Raw genomic sequence first — 18,073 nt, forward strand, 5'->3', positions numbered from 1 at the left:
ACATGGAATGTTCTTTGACTGTGGGACTCGGTCATCTTCACTGTTTTGTTGTTAGAGCATGCCCTGGCAAGGGGATTGCCTTTCTGGCCCAACCAGCAGTTTTCCAAACTATCCCTGGGTGCACATCAGCAGCTGGAGTTCTCTATGCTGGTAATCAGCTTGGATGTGCGGCCACCCTGCCTTCACAGTCTTCTGTTCGCTCTGAGAGAAAGTCCCTATTTCTCTAAGTATTACAGCTCTGAATAGTTTCATAAGAAACATATGTTCTACAGATCTATTATTATTCCCACTTTCTTCTTTCCGCAGTTATTTCCTCTTTCCAAAATAAAATGTGGAGTAGAATATATTAGTCTAAACATGATCTTTTTGTTTCTCCAGGCTGTGCATTGATGTTTATTGAAAATACTTGACCTGGATGACTCAAGCCAAGAGATGTTTGTTATTAAAATGCATGCTATTTTTTTAGCCTGCATAATCCTAACTGTTATCAATAAAAGAAGAGTGTTTTACTGTTTCTTTTGCATAAATGTTTCCCTGCTGTGATTTGTTCTAGGTGTCTGCAGCAGACCCTGACCAAGAGGCAGATCAGAATTCTATTAGCTACTCCCTGCATGGACAGGGAGCTGGGAGTGAATTCAGCATCGATGAGAACACGGGTGAGATCAGTGCAAACAGAAGATTGGACCGTGAGAAACGATCAACGTGGCAATTTCTTGTTCTTGCAACAGATGAGAGCGGAGAGGGACTGACTGGCTTTGCAGATGTGATCATAGAAGTGAGGGACACGAATGACAATGCACCCCTTTTTCTCTGTGTGTCAGATGGTTGTTTCATGGGTTATGTCCCTGAGGATTCCCCAGCAGACACGTCTGTCATGGAGATGACAGCAGTGGACCTCGATGACCCAAGGGCCAGCACGAATGCTGTGCTAACATACCGAATCATTCAGAATGTCCAAAATGAAATTAACCTGAACTTGTTTTCAATTAACCCTGTTAGTGGCACCATCTATACCATGCTCAGGTCCCTGGATCGGGAGAAGGAAGACAGGTACCTATTAGTGGTCGAGGCCATAGACGGAGGAGGACTCGCTGGGACAGGCACTGCCACTATTCTGGTGACTGATGTAAACGATCACGCTCCAGTCTTCCTACAAAGGATCTACACAGCGTTTGTCTCTGAGAATGCAAGCATTAACACTGAGGTTGCGGTAGTGTCTGCTGTGGACAGAGATGAGGGAGAAAATGCCATGGTGACATTCAGCATCCTTGATGGCGACAATGACCATAAGTTCTCCATAGAGACAGATAAAGTCAACAACTGTGGGTTTATCCATTTACGAAAGCAGATTGATTTTGAGAAGCCTCATGAGAGGGTGTTTAATTTGACCGTGAAAGCAGAGGACATGGATTTCTTCAGCGTTGCTCATTGTGTCATCTACGTGGAGGATGCCAACGACCATGCCCCTGTCTTCTACCCCCAGTTCTATGAAGTGGTATCTCTGGCAGAAGATGTGCCTCTAGGCACCAAAGTTGTTCAAGTTTCTGCTGTTGACTTGGATTCTGGCCTGAATGGAAGGTTCTCTTTCCATCTGCTAAACAAGTCTGACCCAGGTGGCCAGTTTTCTGTGGCTAGTGATGGCTGGGTGATAGTTGCAGGAGTGCTGGATCACGAGACAGTGACACAATACCAGCTCATTGTTATTGCCACTGATATGGGGCAGCCCCCTCTGGCTTGCAGTGCCACAGTTCTAGTGACTCTGCAGGATGTAAATGACAATGGGCCAGAGTTTGAGGCCCATTATAACCCAGTGGTCTGGGAGAACACAGCTTCTCCACAGTCTGTCCAAATGAATGAGACCTCTACTTTGCTGTACGCAAAGGATCGTGACACTGCTGCTAACGGAGCACCTTTCTCCTTTCATTTACTCAGCAATTTCGACAGTCTTGGTAACTTCCACTTGCAGGATTTCCACAATGGCAGTGCCTTGCTCACTGCACTGCGTACCTTTGACAGGGAAGTGCACAAGGTATTCCACCTGCCCATTCTGATCACAGACAGTGGGATTCCACCCATGAGCTCCACCAACACATTAACTGTGAATATTGGGGACCAAAATGATCACCCACATTCTGCTGGCTACATGGAATGTCTCATCTACAGCTATGATGGTAAGTCCTTCTCTGATGCTTGCATCCAAGTATTACAGTATTAAAGGAGCAGCTGTGAGATTCTTCAGAGGACTTTGGTGTGTTCCACATAAGTTAAGATCTTAGCAGAGGTGCCACTGAGGTTTGCCCACATAAAGAATGGTAGGTGGGCAGTGCACAGGTCTCTGGGCCTCTTGCTTTGTGAAAGACACTGAGATAGCCTTGATTTAAGAGGATAGCTGGCTGCTCTTCGATGTATGGTTTTATCATACTTGAGTAATGTCTGCTTGTTTCCAGGTGCAGTTTTACAGCACAGTTAACATGTCAGAGAAAAAAAAGAAAAGCTGACAATTGCTATTAGGGGGCAATTTTCTGCAGATGTTGAGTGCAGCATTGTGAGAGAGACCTCCTTTCCTGCTCTGCTTTGGCAATTAGATAGCAGTTCTCCTGTGATCCAGTGTCCTACATAATATGCCCATCAACAAGTTAAACCACAAGTTAAAGTCAAAAGATACTAGCTTGCTTGCATCCATATAGGCTCAGGTCAGTCCTTCATTCCTCTTCTCTGCTGTATGACATATGGTGCAATAGCACATTAAATAGGGTATGAATTGTGGGCGCAGTAGAAACTACTTCTGTATAGATGCTCTATTTGATCTACTGTTTGTATTGAAATGTTCTGCCTGTTCTGTGCCCACTCTCAAGTCAGCTTATTGTAAAGTTGAAACCAAGCCTGTTTTTTTTTTTTTTCTGTCAAAAACGGAGAGTCTCTGCTTCAAAGCCAAGTACCAGATTTTTCATTAAGCCTGCATTTTCTGTTAGCTGCCCCTTTAAAGGTAAAACTCATCTGTACTGCTGACTTCTGGGAGGAAGAAACAAGTCTAAAGATCTTTGGCTATTTTAAATGTTTAGCTGAAACAGACTCAGATAGTTACTGTTGTGTTGTGTGTTACATTTGTATAATATAGCAATCAAAGACCCGGGCATCCCACATACTGTCTTCTGCAAAATACCAAATGAATATTGTCACAACTTCAGAAGAGGTACAGTTTTCTATTGTTCTGTTGCTGCTGCTTGCAGCCCCTCAGATATCAGTGTTAGTGCTATTTCCTTTCACAAGGTGAAATCCCGCATTCTTTGCTCTTTATGTATCCTTGATTCTTTACTTAATAGATATATGAATTGAAATATTTGTGGATCTCTCCTTCAGAAATGGCTATTGATTTTAAACAAAAGCAAACTCCAAACCATTTATTTGTGAGTTTTTCTTAGAGGATTTAAGATCAGCACAATACATACCACTTTCCCTCTCACCCCAAAGTCTTACCACCTACACCAAATAAGCCTGGCTACTGTATTTTAGACATCCTCTCAGTCTTGCTGCAATTTCTTCCAAATTGCTATTGTTTGTTTGGGGTTTTTCTTGCCCTTTGCAATTCAATCAGTATTTTGGTTGTTTTTTCTGCCAAACCCCAATCCCTGTCTAAACCACTCTTCAAACTGGTTGGGGACTACAGCCAAAATAGTGGAAAGAATTGTCCTGGCATTGTTTCTGATTTCTCTTGCATCTTTATTCAGAGATGGCTAGTTTTTTCCTTCCTGATTTTTTTTTCATGCAGCCCCTGATTGAATTGAATCCATACAGCCATGTAGCAAACACCCAGTTAGCATTACAGCACGTGGTATTTACATGCTGGTGTACATCTTCAAGGAATCACATAACTATTTCTGTAAGGGCTTAAGTTTTAAGGCAAACCAGTAATCCTTGAGTGGCCAATCTGTTTGTGAAGATGTGATTGTTCTCACTATGCCAGTTATGTGCTATGTTGTTTTAGGTATCCTGCCCACAACCGTCTTGGGTCAAGTCCTTGCTCCTGATGAGGATGATTGGGATCATAAAATTTACCAATTTGAAGGAAAAGCATCAAGGTATTTAGACAGAAAAGTGGAAGTTGGATGAAATGTATGGAAAACTTACCCGCACACAAAAACACAGAATGTATTTAAACTGTCTTTATTTGAAAACAAGTGTGCAAAAGCAGGTTGTTGGTAAGATTGCTCTCCAGAATCCCTTCTGACTGTGAGATGACAGTAAATAATGCTGCGTGCCAAAGGATCCATCTCCTGTTGCCTGCTGGGGTGCCCTATCTAATAGGACACTGTTCAAAAATCCCCGTTCTTAGCCATATCCATAACCAGTATCAGTGAACCACTACAGAAAAACTACCCACTGCCTTCCAGCCTCTCTTCTCCTGACTCCTGGAGTTTAGTGTTGCAGTGTCACCACTGTTTATAAGAGCTTGTATGTGTAGGATGTGTTCACATCAAAGTTGTGAGCAGAGTTGGGATGTATACATGCCGCTGGGGTGGGTTGTGTCCTTTGGAATGAATGTACCTAAATTGGCAATTCACGCTGTTCCCAAAGGTATGGCTACAATAGCCACAATCTTCCTACTCAGTTTTCTATGGCACAGAAGGAGGAAGAAACCTTCTCAATGTACTCCTAGAGGGTCAGTAGGAGGTTCTGCCTTGTTCCTTCACGAGGGAACACATCTGCCATCTTCAGTAGCTTTCCCAAAATAAAGTGCATCAGAAGAACCGTCAGTGATAATAATTACTTCTTAGCTTTTTAACTTCTCATAGCTTGTTCCTTGGCTTAACTTTTATTGCAGGTACTTTATCCTTAATGATAACTCGGGTTTGCTAACTATTAAAGAAGGAACCCCACCAGGAACATACAACATAAAGGTTAGAGTCATCGACGGTGTTTGGCCAGATGTTGTCTCAACTGTAAAGGTTATAGTGAAGGAAATCAAAGACGATGCCCTCCATAATGCTGGTTCTTTACAAATCAAAGGTAAGTAAGGTGATGAAGTTCATTAGGATCATAATGCTGAAATCTACTTCTTCAGTGTTACTGCCACGTTACTTAGAATTTTGATTCTCTTTAACATGATAGGAGTTAGTAGCTTGGTGGGTGAGGGTTTGAAAACGCATCTACATTTGCATGGTCTTCTGACATGTCCTTACTGTATGTAAGGAAAATGTCTGGAGAAAAATCAGCCAGAGATGCTTGTCAGATGCAGAAAACAAAGATACAAGTTTTCTACACCAACTTTTCAACAAAACACCAATTTATGTTTCAGAAAAAAAATCCTTGTTTGAACAACTGCCTGCCTGAAATTCAGGAAATTGTTTCAATCTTTGTGAAAAAGTAAAATATTCTTAACTATGTTTCTGATTTAAAAGAATAAAAAAGAAAGAAACAAATAAGATTCAAAAAGCTTCAGAACACAAGTTTTGAGCAGAAGCCAGCATGAAAAATTTCAGAGCCTGAAAGTGAAAACAGTCATGAATTTACAGCTGAATTCATGTTCTGCAGCCTTAATATTTGCTCTGCAGTGGTCTCCTCTTTTATTGCTATAGCAGTTATGAGGTATGTTTTTGTTTAAATTCTGTTACAGATATCACTCCAGAGGAGTTCATATCCCAATCCCCTGAAAAAGAGAGTAAATACAACCATTTGAAGAAGCTGCTCTCAGAAATCATATCAGTCCAGCTTGAAAATGTTCACATTTTCAGTGTGCTAAAGTCAAGTCAAACACGAGGGGTTGATGTTTGGTTTGCAGTTTATGGCCCCCCCTATTATAAAACAGAAAAACTTAATGGCAATGTAGCAGCTTCCAGAGCATGGGTAAGTACATATAAAAGATAAGAAACCACAGCATCTTCTTATTGTATCTGTTCAAATAATGTCACTGCCTAGTGGATGTGCCTATTTAGGAGGACTGAGGGAATAATGTGTGAGAAAAATGGATGATTTTAATTAACAAAGTCAAATTGTCCTGTAACATTTATATTAAAAGTTTCAAATAGGAAAGTTTTAAAAGCCTCATATTGAGTCACGGTGATCTAACTTTTGAGATTGTGAACATGTTTTTCCTATTGAAAAGACTGTAAAACCCTGTAAAAAGGATGTTGTCTGGCTGCTACCTTTCTACATGGTGCCTTAATGTTTCAGTTTATTTTCTGTTATACAGAAATGTTCAGTAGCTGAAGCTCACAAACCTGTGCTCACTCAGCAAACAGTTCCAGTTTTCTAAGTAAAGAGAGCAAAGCAGTAAAATAACCATTGTCCAGTGGAGAAATCAGTTGGACATATGCATTGAAAATGTAATGAAGTTTGTGCACATTCCAAAAAAGGAAAAGTAGTCTTGCTAAAATCTAAATGACTCTCTGTTGGAAACGTGTAATCAGTGCTGCAATAGTAACTCATTGCCAGAAAAGGTTTGCCAAGGCTAGTTCACCCTTCCCAGTATTAAGACACAAGTCCAAATTAGAAGTACATCTCAGATTCTATGTAAATAATCCATCAGAAATAAAAGTGAATAAAACTTACTCAACTTATGAAGACTGTGGCAAGACTTTTGTCTACTAAATGCTTACTCACATTACAATTGACTTGCATCAAGGCTTTTGCCTTAACACATACCAGGCTGAGCTGCCTTTGGCTGCAGAGACTGTGGTAGATGTTGGAAGGAAATGGCACAGCAAGCAGTTTTGAGAATAAATAAGACTCGTGCTTTTCATGGCTGTCATTTGTCAACTTCCTCTTGTGGAAAAGCTAGATGAATATAACTAATTGTTCTCCGCAGCTGGAAAACATCTTGGATATAAATATCACCCAGATTGGCATTGATGAATGTGTGACCGCAAACTGCACTCATAGCAGCGGATGCATCAGCAAGTATGAGCACAGTCATGTGCCAACGATAACCACAGCTGGAAGCATTTCACTGGTGTCTGTGACAGTCCTGAGAAGTGCCCTGTGTAGCTGTGCAGCTCGGGAGAGTCCTCACCTCTCTTGTTCCTCTTACCAGACAAACCCGTGTCTGAATGGCGGCACGTGTGTGGATACTGATTTGGGCTACAGGTTGGTTAGAGCTTTGTTTGGGGTGCAAGCAGAGTGCTTCTGCATCAGTGTGTAAGGAGGAGGACAGGCAGCTTTGGGGGATGGATGTCATTGCATGTCTCCTCACTGTGACAGGTCAGAGTTCTGTTGTACTTCACACAGCAAACAGATTTCTGTTTTCAAGTAGGTACTTAGGATTGTTGTAGTCTCCAGGAAACCTTGGGAATTTTGCAAGCAGTGGTGGTTCCTTTAATGTCATCCTGCAAGATGTCCTTGTTTCGTGCACCCCACCTCAGTGTCATTGAACACTTTAATCATGTCACTTGCATTACTTAATAACCTCTTCCTCATGTTCCTTGCCTCCTTTTTTCCTCCAAAAATGACATCTCATCAACAAAATAGTATGAAGCTGAAAAATCCCAGCATAATAAGGCAGAAACAACTAGCCAGTATCTCCTGAAGAGCCTTGATAGAGCAGATAGTACTCAGACTATTAAGATGCAGAAGCCTTGGTCACAGTGCAGATCTCAAGCTAACGGTGCTGCTCAGATGTAATTAAGCAGGGAGATTTTGCTGCCTAGAAATACTGTTATCTTTGGTAGCCCCTTGCTACCTATTATCTGCTCAATTCTGAGGCTCCTTTGTTTCTGTTGCATTTTCAGTAGTTTTGTGAGTGGACTTTTGCTGCATCCCAGCCATGTCAATCTGCTCTCATGAGGTACTAGTCAGCTATGGGAAACCAGGAAATAGGAGTCCAGCTGTTCTCCCTGCCTGACATCTTTCCCATTTCTGTCACCCCTTTGTTTTTCCTTGCAGTTTTTGTAACTGCAGACTGAATTTCTCCCTTTTCCTCCCCTTCCCCTTCTCTGACTGAAGAGATCAAAGTTTTTCATGTGCTTTCTATATAACAAATTCACAGAATTATTCTTGCTAGAACTAAAGCTAATAGCATTTGTACAAACAAGTAAGTGGGGCTCCTTTTATAAAGAAAGCTTTGCTAGTGCTTGTTAAACTTGCTGTGGCCGAGGCAACAGAAGCTCCTAGGTTCAGTTGTACAATGGGATGAGCCGTTGGAGAGTTCCGCTTTGATGGCAGATTTTTTTCTTGTTTCTAATAGATGCAGATGCTCTGCTAATTTTCACGGACCAGACTGCCAGCAAACAAAACACAGCTTTAAGGGCCATGGCTATGCCTGGTTCCCTCCTCTTAAGCCTTGCTTTGAGAGTCGCATCTCCTTAGAGTTCATCACTGAAGTCGCGGATGGCCTCCTGTTGTACCAGGGACCAGTAGCACGAGGGCAGCCTGGACAGCTGGAAGATTTCATGGCTTTGGGTTAGCACCTTCATCATTATTTCTTCTTTTTTGTTTTATGTGAACATGAATTACCAGCAGTTAATCATTTTGGGTTTTTTTGCTTGTTTAAGATTCAGAAAGTTACTTTTGGAGAATAAGGAGAATGCAATATAGAGCAGTATGCAGCACATAAAATTATTAGAGACTGTACAAAGGGTGGGCATGAAGATGGTGAATGGTCAAAAGGGCAAAACGTATGAAGAGAGGCTGAGTGGGGGTCAGGGACAGGTTGTGCACCGGAGGGCGGCGGGCACGGAACGGGCTGCCCGGGGCAGCGGGCACGGCCCCATGCCGGAGTTCAGGGAGCATTTGGGCAGATCTGAGACACTGGGTTTGGATTTGGGGTGGTCCTCTGTGGAGCTGGGAGCTGGACTCAGTGATCCCTGTGGATCCGCTCCAACTCAGAATGTTCTGTTATTCTATGAATTTGCCACCATGCCCAGCAGTTTGAGTCCTAACGCTGTACTGGAAGTTGGATTTTTTAAAACTGAATTCCCTCCACTGGCTGAAGAACTCGTCAAACTAAAATGTAACTTTGAGCTCAGCTGGCTATGGGAACGTGGGTGCTTATCCAATAACAATCTTTTCTCTGCAGAGCTGTCTGGTGGTGTTCCAACACTGACTGTCAGCCATAGCTCTGGTGAGCTTTTCCTCCAGCTTTCCAAAAAAGTCAATGTTGCAGATCGCCGCTGGCACAATATAAAAATTAAAAGTGATGGAAAGGCAAGTGTAAATGTGGATGATCCTGATGAAGTACTAATTTATGTCTCTAGTTATCCCTTAAGAACCCTTTCATTCTTCTGTAGAGGTCTTTCATCAATCCTTCCATCACTGCAGTGCCAAGGACTGATGTTTGTAAAGTCAGCCATCACCTTAGTCAGGAGGCAGTCAATCAGAAGAAGATCTTAAAAAGTCCAGTTTATTTTTAATGATCCTACCTATTACTTAGAACTTAGAGCTGTGATAATCCAGAGGGCAGGATGGATTGATGTATCCTTTATTTCTGAGAGTGAGAAACCCTGCCCCACCAGCTGAGTTTAGAGATGCATGCAAAGCAGATATGTATGCTTTTATATAAGGGTGTATAATTTATTTTTGCTAATATAATGCTGGTGAAGGCATCTGCTGGGTTGCCCCTTTCTCTCACGCATAAGACAGGACAGCAAACATGTCAGGCCCTAAGACAGCTTGTCTCTTCAGGTTCTGATTTGGCAGCAAACTCCAAGAAAATCCTGTTCTCTCTTGGCCATGTCAGTGACTTGGCCAGCTTGTGATAGAGTCAAATTTTTCTTTTTTGTGGCTCGTTAGTTATATACCATATTCAATAACCTTCCAGATTAGCATGTGGAAGTGTTTTATTGTTCTGATGAAGTTTCCTACACTGTCATCACTCGGTAAAATCCTTCCTTCTGATAAGTGGGGAAAAAAAAAAAAAGTGAAATTAAAATGTATGCATGTCTCCAGATGCAATTGCTTTAAATAATTATTTTCTTCAGAAAGTGAAGCTGGTTCTTGACCACTGCATAAATGGCTCAGTTAGAGACAGTGACAGTGTTAAGAAGATCTCTCAAGTAGATCTGTCTGCCTGTGAAGCCTCCGAAGAGACTGTGGGAACTTGGAGGTAAAAACAAATAATAATCCCTGAGCTAGAAATGTGATTACTTAAAAGAGCTCATGAAAAGAAAGGGGGGGAAATAAAAAAAAAAAAAAAAGGGAAAAAAAAACCAAACAAAATGTGTTCTTTCTTTCCACTAATTCTTTCTTTCTCCGTCTTCCCCCCAGCACAGGCAAGATCTTCAGTGGTCACCAGCCCCTACAGCTGGGTGGAGTTAAAAAGATTTTGCCTTACCGCGACTCACAAGAGCGCTTCAGAGGGTTTGTTGGCTGCATTCGCAATGTCGTTGTTGACACTAAGGTAGAGCTGCTATGGCCAATCTTGCGTCTACCACTGTCAACTGTAAACATTTGGTGTGATTCTTCCCTTTGTCCTTTCCTAGGTTTATGACTTAGAGCACCCTGCGGAGTCCTTGAACAGCTCTCCAGGATGCATTCTCACAGATGAAATGTGTCAGAGTGCTGGGATGGTCTCCTGTGGTGTCCACGGCCGGTGTGTTGGTGACTGGGACTTCTTTCACTGTGACTGTGCCCCAGGATATGCTGGACCAGTGTGTGATAAAGGTACTGCAAGTTCTAGGGGGAAATTCATGGCAGGATCAGTGGGAACAGCGTCAAACACACTGCTCTGAATTTGCCTTTGCTTTGAACTTAGGATCTTAATAAGATCATGCTGTATTCTGGGAATGTTTTAGATCTGCAGTGAAGTAAAGATCCTTCTAAATCTTGCTGAATGAAGGTAATGACACAGATGAAGGTCTTCTGTTTTACTTTGTGGAGTAGGCAAATGGTCAAATGCATTGTTTTGCCTTTTTCATTGCATGGCACCTTATTTCTCAGTGGTAAAGATGGAAAAAAGGATTGCATTGTGCATTCTTCCTCTGACCATACTGATCAAAAGTTTATTTTAATAAATGTGGTGCTGTTTGTCATCCTGCAGTGGTCTTAAGAGTGATTAGGTGCCAGTTTGGAATGTTCTCTCTGTGAAACCTGGGGACACAAACCTCAAGTCCTCCAGCCCGATTTTCTGTCCATAAAAGGGGGATAATTGTATTTTCTTCTGCCACTGGAATGAAATAAAGGTTGTGTAACGCCATTAGACCACAGCAATGGGTTCGTGTAGGGACATAAAATGAGGACAGCTCCAGCAAATGTGTTATCCTGTGCAAAATCAGCATGAAATGTGCATCAGAGAACAAAAGCATGCAAGAGGCGATAATGAAAACCTCTGATGCATTGTAAGAAAGTACAAAGTTTTAGCAACATCCAAAAATCTAAAAAATGAAGTCTTTAATGTGTGAAGTTCTTCTAATAGCTATCAGCCATGTTCAGGGCACATATGCTTGGATTGGCTCTGACTTCCTCATCTTAATACCTTCATCAGCCATTACTTGGAATCACAAACCAGACGTGAGTAATAGGTGCTTATTGGGACTACCTGCCATATGCCTGCCTTCTGTCTGTAGGTACAAGATAGGAACAAGGAAGTTAGTAGTAACAGTCTCTGTCAGTATGAGTTCCCCATAATATCTGGGGCTTTGTGTGGTGTTGGAGGGGAATTAGCCCCCTCTGCACCTTAACATGAATGAGAAGCACTGGAAAAGGAGTATATGATAGTTAGCACTGAATCACTGTGTTGAGATTAATATGCATGACTGGTGTATTGCACGTACCCTTTCAATTCAGTGGTCTTATTTTCCCATCCTGCATACAGAATAATAATACCCTGCAGTCAGCCAGACCCTTTCTTCCTTTCTCCACCTCCCACACGAGACTTAAAAGGTGACATTAACTGACTCAGTGGAAGCTTGCCTGATGGGGTGAGGACTGGAGTCACAATTGGCAGCACATTCTAGGCCTGGAGCCCTCATTGTTTAGAGTTTATAATGACCACATAAATGGTCAGTATCGTTCAGTTATTTGTATTAATGTTTTGCAGATATATGATACTGGTTTAGAAACATCTGCCTAGATTTAATTCTCATTCTGTTTCGCATTATATTGGGATGCTCATTCAGAAGCCCAACTGCTTATTTGATATAGCTGCATTGGTTTCTACTTCTCACCACTGGTAGAAACCAAGCGCTCAGAAACCAGTTGTTTAAAATCCACAAGTCATACCCTGATGTGTTAGGAATATTCCATTTGGTTCCGGTTTCTTCTAACATGTTGGGCTGCAAATGCTAGCACTGAGCTAGACAAAAGCAAAGGGTTACTGGGCTCAGTGTAGGAGTGACTGGCAGAATGCATAGTCTGTGACAGGCAGAATGCCTGATTGTTCCTTTCCTGCCTAAATGTTTTTATTCTTGGTTTGTTCTTTTCTTCTTAATTCTCTTAAGAAAGGGAGATACATGCATATGTGAATTTAACCGTTTGGAGTGGGGGAGTGCTTTCCAGAATGCTTCATTACTTTGTCAAAGTTTCTTAAGAACTGAAATTCTGATGCTCAGAACTGGTTAATTCTCAAGCACTGAAGGAGCAGTGGTTTCTGAGATTTTCTCTGCTTTGGTGAATGTTGTGAGTAGTTCTTCCAGAATGGGCTTTTGGAAGGGACAGCTGGATCCATTACGAGCCAAGGAATACCCTCAGCACTCTCAGCACTCGGATCCAGCTGATGGTGCGCACCCGCATCTCCCGCAGCACACTGCTCAGCTTGGCCTCTGCAGATGGGAGCAGCTTCATCCAGCTGGAGGTGGGTGCTTTGGAGCCCTTCTGCCTCGGTCCTCCTTATTTGTATTGGGGTATACAGGAGGAAATGATTCTGCTTAGGAGCATCTATTTTTTGATGTAATAAACAGCAAGAATTGTCCACATGAGGGCAACCTTCTCCACCTGTGTTGTCCTCAGAAATGAACCACAATCAAAACAGTGATGCTTTCTGATGAAACAACATAGGAACATCTTCTGCAAAGTAAAAACTACTGAACCTGCAGTTTTCTTGTGGTAATTTTTACCTGGGAATAAAGCACTTTTTCACTCCCTTAAAAACAAGAATGCCATTTCAATTTTAAAAGCTCAGTTGTTGTTTTTTTTTTGAGACAGGACAGTGCAATAACACTGAGAAGGGGTTATTAAAGGTCTTAATTGTCTTTTAGGTAGATGAGGGCTACTTTTCTGTTAACTTCAGCCTGGGGGACAAAAGTCACTCTCTGAGAATGAAGACGTTACGTATAAATAATGGCCAGTGGGTCCTGCTGACCATGGAGCGCTACAACAACGAGTTTACTCTGCGTGTCAACAGTGGTGGTGGGGATCAGGAAGTGACATCTGTCTTGGGCACAAATAGGTGGTTTGAAATGGACTGGGCAAGTGTTGTGCTAGGAAACCGCCTTCCCAGTCATTCAGAGAGTGATTTCCAAGGTGAGTGATGTGATGAGCTGTCAAAAAGAGGGAATTAAAGCCTAAAAGTGGCACCTTTGAGTATATTGAAGGATCTAAAGCCCAAGTAAGAATTCATTCCCATGTACACTGCTATGCTCATGAAATCCCTCCTTCTGTACTAGAGACAAGTCAGAGCTAAGGTTCAAATTTCTGTTTGCCATTGTATTTGGTCCTGCCAAAGATGTGAAGTTTCCTGTAAATATTAAAGATGAAAGCACTTTACATTTTCATTTTCCATGGCAGAGGTCACAAGTAGAGAATGGAACATGTACTTATAGGTGAAGAAAGATTTGGGAGGCAACCCATAGTATCTCTCCGTTTCTTGGGGTGGAGGTGCTGGGACTTTGAGACCATGCCTTGTAGAAGACAGTTTTCCATTATGCTGCTTCTCATGCAGCCCCAATCTGCAGATGGGCCAGGACATACAGGCACATTTCCTGTAGCTTTTCTAAAACAAAACAATGGAAGTGGTGTAAGGATCTTTATAAATATTAAGTTTTCCTACAATTCAGCACACATGTTGGGGGCAAGGCTTAAGGTGGGGAACTTGATAACTCAGTGTACTTCTCTGCATGCCTCTGCTTTGCTGCAGGTTGTTTGCGTGATGTCCAGCTCAACGGCCAGCCACTACTTGTGGAAGGCAGGAGCACAGAGTTTGGCTTCATTCTGAGGCGGCAGGGTGTCACGATGGGATGCCATTCTAGTGCCTGCAGCAGCCATCCCTGTTACAGCCCTTTCCTTTGTGTTGATCTCTGGAGAAAATATGAATGCCGGTATATTAAGCTTTTTTTTTTTCATACAGGGGTGATTGGGAAGCAGTTTTCAGGCAAATTGCTTTCAACAGCAAAACTCCCAGCTGCTTCTGGCCAGAGGGGAGTATCCCAAAGACAGATCCTGCTCTCTGTCTTATCTCCTGTCACGGGCCAAACTTGCCTTTTCCTGCAAATCTGGTGTCAAACCTACTTGTTCCACCATTTTTTTTCCCTGTAATAAGAAGATCACGCACCACTGATATGAAATGCCCTTTGATGGAAGCTGGATTGTTCTCTGCTAGTCTGTATGAAAAATACACATTTTTTAATGCAGAGTATATATTGTGTGTACATATGTATGTACAATATAGAGAGAGAATATATCATACATATATTCCGTAAAGAAGTTGGAGTTAGTTATACTTTGTATGAAGCTCTCAAAAAACTGAGTTCTAAAATTGATTGCTAAGAGTCAGAATCAAAGCCTACCAGCCTGGTATCTGATGCAGTTAGCTAGCTAAATCAAAATACAGGCATTTGTGTTCCAAAATAATACAAACATACATGCAGGAGTGGGAGAAAGTGCCTCTTGAATTCTTTCAATAGTCAAAATTTGGCATATCTAAGGCCTAGCAAGTTGTTGCTAAAGGAGGCTCTGAGATGGTCTGAAGCGTGCCTTGAGACACTCTGTAATCAGTCCTAGTGCACAAGATCAGTATTGAGGCTCTTCTACAGAAAACAGGTTTGTGTTCTTCACAGTATTCCTGCATGGCCCTTCTGCCTACATTTCAGAAGAAATGATTTTCTCTGCAGATTCAAGGTCTGAAAGACACGATGGTTGTTCAGAGCAGACCAATGACCATCTTTTTCCCAAAGATCCAGATGAATGTTATAAATCTTATTCTAAATACAAGCTAGCCTTTTCCCCATTGATCTCAGCTATCTACTTCTTGATACTTTTGAACTCTGTGGAAAAAGGGTTAGTGCATTCAAAAGCTGACATTCAAAAGCAGGTGCTTCACCTGCCTTAAAGATACCTTGTGCTTTTTTTGGACAGGTGTCCAGCTGGGAAAGTGGAAGTGACTGATAATCTTACAGGGCTCAGACACTGTACCTCATCACCTTGTGGACACTGGACGTGTAGGAATGGGGGTACCTGTCTGGCTCAATCCCAAGACAAGACTATCTGCCAGTGTCCTGAAGGCTACAAGGGAAGATGGTGTGAAATTAGCCAGGTGAAGGCAGGAAGACCTGTTGGACTCAGCTCTGGCTCTATTCTGGCAATCAGCATGTGTCTCCTTGTCTTTCTAGGTAGGAAAGCAAGTACTTTTTTTTTCTTTTTTCTTTTTTCTTTTTTTAAATCCATTGAATCAAGTGCTTTAGCCTTGGATGTTGTGATCAGTATTTCTCCTTTTCTGGAAATCATCAGTTAGGAGCTCATTTAAGGATGCTAAGTAACATAGACTTAGAGTTTACTTGCTTGAAGCCACTTGAAGCAAATGTAGGACTTCTCTTTTCCAGAATCACTTATTTTCAATCCTTCATAAATAAGGATTTTCACCTGTGTGTGCAAATCTGTGTGCAGCCATATCTACCTGAAACTCCCACCCGCCCAGAGCCCTCACATTCATATTAAGTAGGTTCTACAGCTAGCATGTGCTGTTCACATATTAGGAAGGTAGAGAGCTTTTTTCCAGAAGGTTTATGGTCTTAACAGGCAAGTCTCATTAAGAGTGCAGGGCAGAAAGAAATGTTCACAATGTGTATGCTTTTAGGCACACTTTGGCTGAAATGTTAGTACACTGTAAAACTAGTTGTTTCTCATATTAAAAATAAGTGCGTACATATCTCAGAATAGTAATGACTCCAATGATTATATTACATTTGTAACCTTCATTAAAACAGTGTTTTACTTACTTTGGATATCTTATTTACTCAGGATTGGTGAAAGGCCAGAGATTGGCCAAAATGCCTTCTATTTAAATGGATTCCTTTAGGTAAGTAAAATACTCTTTTAATGAAGTTTATAATATAATATGCATAGATGACTCTTTACCTTCCTGAATATAAATTGTTTATATATTAATGATTACACAGTTCTTAGCTGGGAATTTGATTGTCAAATCAAAAGTGGATTAAATGTGGAGGTTGGCGGCCCTGCATGCTGCAGGGGTTTGAGCTTGATGATCCTTGAGGTCCCTTCCAACCCAAGCCATTCTATGATTAGGTGATTCTATGATGATTCCAGGAATCACGTAACTACTTGTTTATCGTATGTCATATTTTTCATATGTCATATAAAAAATATGTGTATTCATTTCTTCCAGCTCTCTTAGTTTCCTATACAGTGTGGAGTCAGTGGGGAAGTTCGGGGTTTCGGAAAGGAGGAATTTACCACATTCCTGAGGAGCGTGAAAGCTGGGAGGATGTTAGAGAAAATGTCTTCAACTATAATGAAGAAGGAGGTGGAGAACGCGACCAGGTATGATGCTGCTTCAACCCAGTCTTTGCAAATCCAGCCTTTGCAAATCCAACCTCTCCTCATCTTCCTTTCCCATAATTTTTATTTTTTTTCTCTATTGTCCTTAGCCAAGAGGTTTTTTTTGTTTTTTTTTTTTCTTTTTTTTTTTAGTCTGAATTACTCTTTGAGTGGGAGACTTCTCTTTCTTTCAGCATAATCTGTCCTTCTCATGCTGGTCATCTATGGCCACCTTTGAGGGGACTTCTCTGGACACACCATTCCAGATTTACTCGAAGACTGCCATCACCCAAAGGGCACAATCTGAACTCAGCTCTCTCTCTTCTTCAGTTTATAGAAAACTCAGAATCCAGTTTTGTGTTGCATCAGGCTTAAAAACATTTTTTGAATCTATTTCCTTTTTAATTTTCTCTCTTACATTTGCATTTTTGTTTTATTTCCCCAGAATGCTTACAATGTAGATGAACTGAAGAAACCTCTACATAACATTCCCCACTTCTCCTTGAGGGCAACATTTCCATATTCCAGGACACCCACTGGACCAAAAATAGACTCAGTCCCAAACCAAAAACAATCAACGTCAGCTGTTAGCAGTGTTCTGGACTTCAAGGAATATGTTTCTCAAATCATCCGGGATGCAGACAATGATCTACAGAATCTTCCAGCTGACACTATTCATTTGTACTGCTTGGAAGGAGAATGCTCTCTGGCAGGGAGCCTTAGCTCCTTAAACTCCATTAGTGGTGATGAAGATCTAAATTATGACTTCCTCCAAGAGTGGGGGTCAAAGTTTGATAAGCTTAAAGAACTCTTGTGAGCCCTCGCATGAACATTTGTAACTGGAGTTGAAGGAACTCGAGATGTTGCTGTGACAGATGGACACTACTTTTAAAAGACACCCTTTTTTATACATAAAGTACACCAAGTAATTTACTTGATACATGTTTTTAGTTACAATAGTATGAAATACTTTTCCCAGGAAAATAGCTTTTTTTATATGTCCTGTATAAATTGTTATTTAATGGTAGAAGTGGTAAGGCTTTTAATTTTCTTGAAAACTTTGGAATGCAGGATTTGAGTACTGTGGAATTATGACATCCCTTTTTATTTGTGTAGAGTGCAGAAAGCTACTAGAATTGTCCTGGATGAAAGAACTTTCATTTTCTCCCTGACGTGACTTTTATTAGGGGCTAGCAATGCGTAGGGCCCTCTTGTTTCCAGCTGCATTCCTTTTAGATGTCGAAATAAGGATTATAAAACTTAAATATAAAACATTTTAAATGCCTGCGTTTCTGGCCAGCTTTTCTCTTGAGCATCACTGAGGCCCGTGGGCGGCGCCCTCACAACCGCCATCTTCCCCCCTTCACGACCCCCCCGCGGTAGCAGGCGGGGCCTGGGCTCAGCACGGCCCCTGGCGCAGCGGGGCGCGGCG

At 41.7% G+C, this 18,073-nt stretch overlaps 1 protein-coding gene across 1 annotated transcript in view; it reads left to right on the forward strand.

Annotated features, from left to right (window-relative positions):
- The window catches only part of LOC128091315 (neural-cadherin-like), a 42,418-nt gene extending 24,494 nt beyond the window's left edge, over nucleotides 1-17,924 (forward strand). Inside the window, 17 exon segments of the mRNA XM_052704388.1 lie at nucleotides 554-2,171; nucleotides 3,986-4,079; nucleotides 4,823-5,007; nucleotides 5,615-5,844; nucleotides 6,806-7,083; nucleotides 8,180-8,394; nucleotides 9,011-9,142; nucleotides 9,916-10,036; nucleotides 10,198-10,330; nucleotides 10,413-10,593; nucleotides 12,555-12,721; nucleotides 13,125-13,389; nucleotides 14,003-14,183; nucleotides 15,220-15,473; nucleotides 16,490-16,644; nucleotides 17,087-17,452; nucleotides 17,454-17,924. Coding sequence (XP_052560348.1) covers nucleotides 554-2,171; nucleotides 3,986-4,079; nucleotides 4,823-5,007; nucleotides 5,615-5,844; nucleotides 6,806-7,083; nucleotides 8,180-8,394; nucleotides 9,011-9,142; nucleotides 9,916-10,036; nucleotides 10,198-10,330; nucleotides 10,413-10,593; nucleotides 12,555-12,721; nucleotides 13,125-13,389; nucleotides 14,003-14,183; nucleotides 15,220-15,473; nucleotides 16,490-16,644; nucleotides 17,087-17,452; nucleotides 17,454-17,480 — 4,602 coding nt within the window. The 3' untranslated portion in view covers nucleotides 17,481-17,924.
- Nucleotides 17,925-18,073: the final 149 nt, after the last annotated feature.

The sequence above is a fragment of the Tympanuchus pallidicinctus genome, unplaced genomic scaffold (assembly GCF_026119805.1).
Source record: "Tympanuchus pallidicinctus isolate F22 unplaced genomic scaffold, pur_lepc_1.0 scaffold5, whole genome shotgun sequence".
Taxonomy (NCBI): Eukaryota; Metazoa; Chordata; class Aves; order Galliformes; family Phasianidae; genus Tympanuchus; species Tympanuchus pallidicinctus.